The sequence below is a fragment of the Limulus polyphemus genome, unplaced genomic scaffold (genome assembly GCF_000517525.1).
Source record: "Limulus polyphemus unplaced genomic scaffold, Limulus_polyphemus-2.1.2 Scaffold102, whole genome shotgun sequence".
Taxonomy (NCBI): domain Eukaryota; kingdom Metazoa; phylum Arthropoda; class Merostomata; order Xiphosura; family Limulidae; genus Limulus; species Limulus polyphemus.
This window is the reverse complement of record NW_013665712.1, coordinates 421,422-431,059: the sequence shown is the minus strand read 5'-3', so window position 1 is coordinate 431,059 and position 9,638 is coordinate 421,422. Positions and strand designations below refer to the sequence as shown.

Sequence of the window (9,638 nt, the reverse complement as noted above, 5' to 3'; positions counted from 1 at the left end):
AAAGACTTGTGTCGTTAAAGTTTCGTTGGAACGATATTACGGAAAAATCAATTAACAAACGGAGACGTAACAATTAGAAAGATAAATAGACATATTTACTGTGCTCATTATATGAAGCGTGTTATATATTTGAATCGTTCATGATATATGTATTACATTTATCCTTTACAGGATAGTTTATGTGTTAAATGTTTTTAAAAATGTCTAATAAAAACAAAATAGCCGTTGATTATTATGTTAAATTCTGATTCTATATTTTCAAATACAGTTCGCGTGCCTGATTTAGCGTGATTTGAAGTCGTGTCTTAATATTATGTATCAAAAACAATTTCAATTTTAAGTAAAAAAAGTTGAATAAAATGTGTGCTGTGAGCCAACAAATAATAGTTGATTCAATATAACTATTGTAAATACTTTTTTCGTTTTGTTTTTACGCAAGAGTAATCAGTGAGTCAAATTCGATGATGTGGAACCCACTTTGAGACTAATAATACTTGGAGACGGCTTGAATGGGTAATGAAGGAAAACGTTGTACATGTTAAACTTATACTAAAGTTTTTCTTCATTACCCATTCAAGCCGTCTCCAAGAATTATTGGTATCAGTGATTGTTGCTTTTACGGAAGTGGAAATTTGGTTTTTGTTTCAACAAAAGGTAATATTTTGATCTATATTTTATGTTATTCATATGAGAAAAGATCAAAAATCGTTGAATAAATACGGTCTGAAATTACCCCCCCCCCCTTCTGCCCCAAGTGGCTCATCGGCAAGTCCGAAGACTTATAAAGACTGTGGTGGACACAGCACATATAACTCGTTGTATAGCTTTGTGCTTAAGGACCAACAAACAAATTCAAATTAGGAGTTGGTGAAACAACTAAATTTTCAGAAAACAACTGAACCGATTTTTTTGTTTCAATAAAAGAATATTTTTTGACCAACAATGTATTTTGTTCAAATGACAAATAGAAAAAAATTAAAATAAATCCGGTTTTTACATTAGAAGTTAGTAGAACAAATCAAAGTTTTTTAAAGCATACAAACCAAGTTCAATTATGATAATTCTGTAAAAAGTTGAAATTATCTATACATGTAATAAATAAAACTATTTTATAAATATACTGTATTTGATTTCTTTAAACGCCACCACCTCCCCATCGGCTTACGACGCTATAAATCGAGTTTCGATACCCATAGTAGGCAGAGCACAGATAGCCATTGTGTAGCTTTGCGCTTAACGGGCCCGGCATGGCCAGGTGGTTAGGGCGCTCGACTCGCAATCTGAGGGTCGCGGGTTCGAATCCCTGTCACACCAAACATGCTCGCCCTTTCAGCCGTGGTGCGTTATAATGTGACGGTCAATCCCACTATTCGTTGGTAAAAGTGTAGCCCAAGAGTTAGCGGTAGGTGGTGATGACTAGCTGCCTTCCCTCTAGTTTTACACTGCTAAAATAAGGACGGCTAGCGCAGATAGCCCTCTTGTTCCTTTGAGCGAGATTCAAAACAAAACAAACTTTGCGCTTAACAACAACCAAATTGTTTAAACGGTCTCATGACACATAATAAAAGTATTAATTTTTCGTTTATTATTAAGCTCAAGCTATACAATGACCTATCCATGCTTTGGCACACCGCAGGTATCGAAACCCAATTTTTAGTGTTATAAGCCCTCAACCCTACCGCTGAGCTACCGGGGGGAGAGGAATTAACGTATCTTGTAAACCTACGCTCATCAGAATACAGAATAGTGAAATAAAACTAGAAATCTAGATATACTGATATTTTTTAAGATTAATTCTAATAAACGTTTTTCTTTAAACTATGTTAAATATAATAATTTCCTTTTACATTATAATTTTTTACGTTATGTATATAGCGATTTATAATATTCTGTCATCCATTTTAAAGTTTTATAGATTGAATTTCATCTCATGGGACTGCAAAGTGTTTCGATCCCGCAATTACATGTTAAAATTATTACCGTTTCTACATTTGTACTTAAAAATAGACTAAAGCAAATACAGTTTTAAACTATGAAGTGAACGCATAGATTATTATTATTTTTTAAATAATTATTCATTAAAATAATATTAAATTTGATTTCTAAGAGTCATCACTAACTTTTAAAGCCGAGGTCAGAAAAGAAATAAAAAAGTTTTTCTGTTTCTGTTTTCTTCCAAGGGATTAGAGAGATAAGTAGTGAATGTGTTTTCGTTTGTTTGTAATTATGCACAAAGCTACACAACGGGCAATCTGTGCAATGCCCACCACAGGTATCGAAACCCGGTTTTTAGCTTTGTAAGTCCGCAGACATTTCGCTGTGGGGGGGGGGCATGTGTTTTCATAAAGGCAGTTCGAGTTGTCAGGTCAAACAAATGAGACGAAAAAAAATTGCAATCATTCGGATGCAAACAAGGGTAGATAGAGAGTTAATTATTGACTTTTCACGCGCCACCAGTAATTCATGCATGAAAACAATGTCAACCTTTCATGATGTACTCATTCCTTCAGTGCACCCGTGACTTAGTGTGTATAAAGCTGTATCTGTGACTAGTTTTATCTGTACACGTGACTTCCTTTTGTATGGACGTGCATAAGTTTCTCTTTTAACCCCAGAACAACTGGTTTCGAATATGTTTTGTTACAACTGTTCTTCTGGAATGTGTGTGTTGGTTGTTAAAACTGGTTGGGTCTGCATTATTATGTGTGCGTGTGTTTATATGGGTCAGCAAATCAACGGCGCAAGTAACCTATAGCAATAGCAGGATATCCGTGCGGTATTATTATTAACAGTTTCCTTTTTATTTTATGTCGTTCGTTCGTAATTGTTAATCTACCGTACAAACAGATATAAATAACGGTCTGCAGGGAAAACTTTTAAGCTATTTATTCACATTTCTGAGTTGATATTTGAAAATAATGTTCTTAAAAAAAAATACAAAAGTGTAAAGAATACGTAAACTGATAATATCAGAACTGAAACGCCCCCCAGTGGCACAGCGGCATGTCTGCGGACTTACAACGCTAGAAACCGGGTTTCGATACCCGTGGTGGGCAGAGCACAGATAGCCCTTGTGTAGCTTTATGCATAATTAAAAACAAACAAACAAACAGAACTGAAACAAAAAATAATAAAATGTTATGTTCAGTAATAGACTTATTAACGTAAATCAATAAGATAACATGCATATCGTATCGAGATCAAGAAACGTGTTATTTATATGATAACGGTCCACGGTGATGTATATCTGGCAAAAAGTTTTATCTGACTCAAGAATAAGGCTATTTACGTGATGAGAACTAATGTAGTCTAAATTCGAATATATATGTATATATATAAAGAACATTTTTTATTTATGACAAGTCAATAAGGCTACCTAAAGCCTTCCCTTATTTTTACTTATTGACCAGGGGGAAGTCAGCCAGTCAACAGCACTCTAACAGCCACCACCCACGTTAAGAAATTGACTGTTGCTCTTACAACGCACTCGCAGCTTAAAATGCGAGAAATATATACATACATATTTTGTAGTATCGCACGGATTTGAACCTTCCTCGCCAGTTCAGAAATCCAGAACTTTATCACAGGGCCGTGCTCAACGAGAAGAAACGTACGAACACGAAGAGTCAAGAGAGAGGATTACTTAATTAATCGTATCGCCAAATGGAAAATTCTACCGGTTCGTTTTATATCAAAATAATTATGTTCAATAACAAACTCAATATTTTATAGAAACCTGACTTTTACTACAGCTACACGTCACGAGTCAATTTATCAGTTACTATTACATCTACTCTCGATCCTTCTGTTGCTTTAAAATCATCTTTACCTATATTGTTATAAAAACTATAGATTAAGGAGGCTAGGTTTTTGTTAACTAAAAAGTATTAGAGTTTATTCAAGAGTGTAGTGTATAATTTATCAGATTGTAAATGTAACACGTGTGAAAAGAACATATAATAGTGTCATATACATATCCAGGTCACTATCTTCGGTTTGAGCGTCCTTGATAGCATGTTTCGTGTGTATTTACATCACACGCTACGCGAAAGCGCTGTTTCTTGTAAAGATTTAGAACAGTGTTTTCCAACCGCGGGGGCGCGAAATATTGTACGAATATATAGTAACTAATGTCACCGGGACGCGGTGAAATATTCAAAAGATCTACCCATGCGCAGTAGCTTTTTGGTTGGGAAGCACTGATTTAGAAGACAGCGCTAACAGCGAAATCCTGTGTGTCAGTGAGAAAATCCATATCGTGATGTAGGTGATAAAATAAATAAATTAGACTTTTAGAGAAAAAATCACCTTTAAAAACTATGGTAGTAATTTATTTACTTGGCGACATTTCACTTGAAAAAGAGCGTTTGCTCGAAACTTTATATTCTTTAGTATCTCATGCTTCATACCTATATATATTTATGTACCACTAACTTATTTATACTTTTACATAGTGCTGTAGGATATGTAGCGAGTTAATACTTGTTCTACGTCCATATAAAAGGTTTTGACATCGTAAGAATTTAGTATCTCATGCTTCATACCAATATATATTTATGTACCACTAACATATTTATACTTTTACATAGTGCTGTAGGATATGTAGCGAGTTAATACCTGTTTTACGTCCACATAAAAGGTTTCGACATCGTAAGAAGCGCCATCTAGTGAACTAAAGTAAAGTTTTTAGTCAATTGTTACAATCGACTGAGATGTTTGTAAATCTTAGTTGAATTAAATACATTTTCTGTTTATTTGATAAGTTTTGCGCAAAGCCACAAGCAGAAATATTTGAGCATAGCCGTTCATAATTTTGAAATGATTGACTAGAGGAAAGGTAGCTATTCAATAACACTCGCCGCCAATTACTGGTCTACTCTTGTCAAATCGAATAACAAAATGTGACCATTACTCTTATACACCGCACCAAACTACCCCAAAGTGCATAGCGCGTTTTTAGTTCAAGAGATGCGAACCGTGAACATTCGGATTCACAATCCAGGCACGCTAGCCAGTAGGTCACGCCCGGCCTTAGTTCAGGAGAGTAATTTGCTAGAAATGATTTTTCCATTCAATAAATGTTGGGCAGCTTCAGATATCACACAACAATTTTGTATACACCTTATGTAAACTAGAACCATAGTACAATAATATTGAGTATTATACAATGTAAATACAAAATAGCATGAAGAATTAGATACTTTTATAGTAATATTACAGTTAGATATGAACATCTGTAAGCGAAAAAAATAGGAAATCAAAACATTTACTTTCCGCCATCGTCATAACTCTTAGTTTTAAAGAATGTTATTTACCGTATTGCCCCTAATTAACGCTCCTGGGAGCGTTGCAAACTGCAAAGGGGGAGGGCGCTAATTATAGTATTTGTGCAATTCCGGATTCAATTTTTCACATGTGATTTGTTGATTTCAATGTTAATAAGTGTGTGTGTTTGTTTTTCTTCTCTCTTTTTTTTTAAATCAAAATTGCGGTAATAAAAGTGGATTATATGTTGGATTACTATTGCTGTCACACAAGGTAAGCTTTATAAAAATACCGGCAGGCGATAATTAGAGAGGGGGCGTTAATTAGGAACAATACGGTATATATCTTATCTTTTTTGCGGTAATAAAAGTGGATTATATGTTGGATTACTATTGCTGTCACACAAGGTAAGCTTTATAAAAATACCGGCAGGCGATAATTAGAGAGGGGGCGTTAATTAGGAACAATACGGTATATATCTTATCTTTTTTGTTATTACATTAAACCAATCGTGTGGGTTAGTGAAATAATCATCTGATTATCCGAAACTTGTTCATTATGACCGTATTGGACCGTTTATATTAAGAAATAGAACATGACCGAATATTTTTAATGTAATAAAAAATTATCATTTAATCACGCCAATGTCAAAACAGGTCTGTGCTCTATCATGTATGAACATTTATTAAGGACGGACTTATTTTGACATCTCTTAACTCGGTTCGGTTTTACAATTAGAAAATGTTCTTTATTGCAGATTCAACAATCCAATTTTCGCTGCCCCCCAGTAGCACAGCGGAATGTCTGCGAACTTACAACGCTAGAAACTGGGTTTCGATACCCATGGTGGGCGGAGCACAGATAGCCTTTGTGCAGCTTTGTGCTTAACTACAAACAAGCCATTTGTTTCTATCGCTTTATCTAAATCGGATATATTTGCAATTCAATGTTTTTCAGTTTTGAAGATAACTGATTTTGTCTAACTAAGCACTTACAGTAGTAATATAAAAAGTGTTGGTTATTTTGAAATATACATTATGATACAACAGATATAAACAATTATTTAATAATTTTGTAAAAATCTCCACATTTCGAAGTAACATTGTAACTATGAGACACAAGTGGATATATTTTAACAATTATTAAATAAATTAACAAGTGATTAAACTTCAATCGTGGAACAACGTAAAGAGATATTATTGGTTCATTGATGACATATATATATTTGTGACAAATAATTTCGCTTTTTGATGATAACCATAGAAAAACTGAATAAATAAATTGCGTGTGTGTGTTTTCTTATAGCAAAGCCACATCGGGCAATCTGCTGTGTCCATCGATGGGAATCGAACCCCTGATTTTAGCGTTGTAAATACGAAAACTTTACCGAAATAAATTGGGATAGAAGACTCAAAATTATTAGATATATTTCTAACTGATTGTCACAAGTACAAATTCAAATTAAGTAGAAAATGCAAATTAAGAAATAATGAAACAAAATGTCATAAAAATAATTCTTTAAATGCTACGTAAATTAATTTCAAATAATATATATTTATATTATTTTTAACTGATGTAGGTGTTACCGAAGTAACGATGACAATATGAAACGAATCATAAGACTGTAGAAAAAATAATATATTTACCAAACGTTTCGCTGTACACCCTCTTCGGAAGTGTTCTATGCAAATTCTCAAATGCAATTGACCGTGCTAAGCCTGATATCTTTGGCGTCATAAAGGTGAATCTCAGTGGTTGCTTTATTATTGCACGTATGTCGAAGTAGAGAGACATGCTGTTTTTCTATTGTTTCTTCTTCTTCCAAACACTTTTCAATCGACCGCCATTCCTTCATTTCTTGACGGATTGATTTGAAACTTGGTAGGGTTATACCTTGGTCCAATACGCCTAGAAACCTTTTTTATTTTTATTTAGGCCTTTTTAAGTATTTTATGCGGTCATATGTAAAATAACCCAAATATATATATATTTTGGACTCCTATGCAGTCATAGTTACAAGATGAAAATTAGCACAAATATAAATTTTCTTGCACCAAACACATTGACATACAAAAAAGTTAGATTCGTCCATTTTGAGTCTTTTTAGAGGGGCCATAATTTTTTTTTTGTCAATTACTCGACTGTATTTTGACCAGTTTACGTGGGATTTGATACAAAGATACTTTTCTACAGGTCCCACACATTGACAAACAAAAATGGTAGACTTACCCATTTTTTAGTAATTATAGGGGGATCAAGATGCCACAGAAAGTATAAATTTAGGATATTTTGAAAATTACTTCACAATTTTGGCCAGTTTACATGGGATTTTGTACTAAGATAAAGATATTTTTTTACAGGTCTCAAACAGATATAGACAATTTTGGAATTTTTGATTTTGCTCAATTTTTCAGCGAGGAAAGCTCAGTTTGTGGTTTTCTTGACCTGTTCATGTGTATGTCAACCAACTTACATGGGATTTGGTACAAATATACCTTCTTGCAGCTCCCAAACAATGATATAGATAGTTTTTGATTTTTCTATGTTTTTCACGATTTTTTCTGATGTTAAAACTAGCCATGTTTGGATTGCGTAGCGGAGAAATGTTGCATTCGCCCGCGAATGTTGGCATCTCTACTCTTGGCCTTTTTATGTTATTATTATTATAATTTGTTTTCTTTCTTGTTTTTTAATGTTTAAACGTATTAATATTTTTTATTTCCTCCAATATCACTTAAATTATGACTAATTAATTTTTCATTACTGATTTGGGCTTTTTAGCCAAAGTCAGGCTTGAGGTAACAGATCCAAGGAGGTAAATCACAGTTGTAATATGTATGCAGGTACCAACACATCTTCTACGAGATGAACACTGGCAGTAGTGATTCGAACAGCATCTCTAGATGAAATAAAATTAATTGCATGCACTATAAAGCATTAAAACAAAACCATATACATGAAAACACTTTTTAAATAGTCCAACTGAATGTTTTATATCATATTCACGGTACTATATTTTTTGACTCATTATGCTCGCATAGGTTTCTTTATCTTTGACCCCGTATTTCAAATCCTCTTCAATTTGTATTGCTTAGACATTTTATATGATGAAGATGTCTTTCTGTGAAAAAGTAGTTCTAACAAAGACGAAGAAATTCCCGGATTATTCGTATTTTTATTTTTTCAGTAGTAGATTCCATTTCGTCAAAATAATCAAATAGCATTTTAATCTACATGAAAATCTCTTATACAGTTAGGACGATGACACTTGCTAAAATTATTTTTTTCTGTTGATCCTATTGACCAGAATTGCTGTAATTCGATCTTTCTATGTACTTTACTTAGATATTACTTGAATATTATCTCTGATATAATGCGACTTGAATACTAACTCTGATATAATACTACTTGAATACTAACTCTGGTATAATACTACTTGAATACTAACTCTGGTATAATACTACTTGAATACTAATTCTCATATGATACTACTTGAATACTAATTCTCATATAATACTACTTGAATACTAACTCTGGTATAGTACTACTTGAATACTAACTCTAGTATAATACAACTTTAATACTAACTCTGGTATAATACTACTTGAATACTAATTCTGGTATAATACTACTTGAATACTAACTCTGGTATAATATTACTTGAATACTAATTCTCATATAATACTACTTGAATAATACTCTTATATTGAATTTTGGTCACTGATCTCGCCAGTCTTCCTTTCTGTGCTAATAATCTTACATTTGTATGGAAGGATTTTTTTATACGTTCATTCTTAATTAAGGGCAGTGGCCTAGAAAGTTATGGATATTTATGTCAAGCCCCTGCAAACTGTTTAATTGTATTTTTATATGATATTTATACGACCGGACACTTTAATAGGATGTCATGCGAATATCAACATTGGACCACAGGATGCTGTAAAGTTTCATTTTCGATTGTTGCCCATTCATTCAGAAGTATGGTGAATATATTAAGCGAGAACTGCTTTGGCGAATGTTCTATCGGATTGAAATCGATTATTGTGTTGGTGATCAGAATCATTGAGACGATTTAGAACCAGTTAAGAAGGATGCCAAATCCTTCAACAAATGTGTAATCTTAACATAGAGAAAGGCTTAGTCTGTATCCGGATTTACGAAGTCCCAACATCCAACTCTATCATTCCATAACCAGTTTATCTAACCTGCCAATAATTTTGAACCAACTTTCTCTACTGTCGCGTAGTAATTGAAGACTTTCTACAAAGCTCAAACTTCGTAAATCACGTATCATTCTAATTGTGTTTTTTTTTATCTTTCAGTGCATATCAATATAATATTCTTTTCATTGATTGCACCATACTAAAAAAAAA

At 33.2% G+C, this 9,638-nt stretch overlaps 1 protein-coding gene across 1 annotated transcript in view; it reads right to left on the bottom strand.

Moving 5' to 3' along the window:
- The window catches only part of LOC106470149, a 69,180-nt gene that overhangs the window by 56,543 nt on the left and 2,999 nt on the right, over window positions 1-9,638 (bottom strand). The window contains exons 2-3 of the mRNA XM_022399598.1: window positions 8,113-8,192; window positions 6,912-6,977 (exon numbers count right to left, since the gene is read on the bottom strand). Coding sequence (XP_022255306.1) covers window positions 6,912-6,977; window positions 8,113-8,192 — 146 coding nt within the window. The remainder of the gene's footprint in view (window positions 1-6,911; window positions 6,978-8,112; window positions 8,193-9,638) is intronic.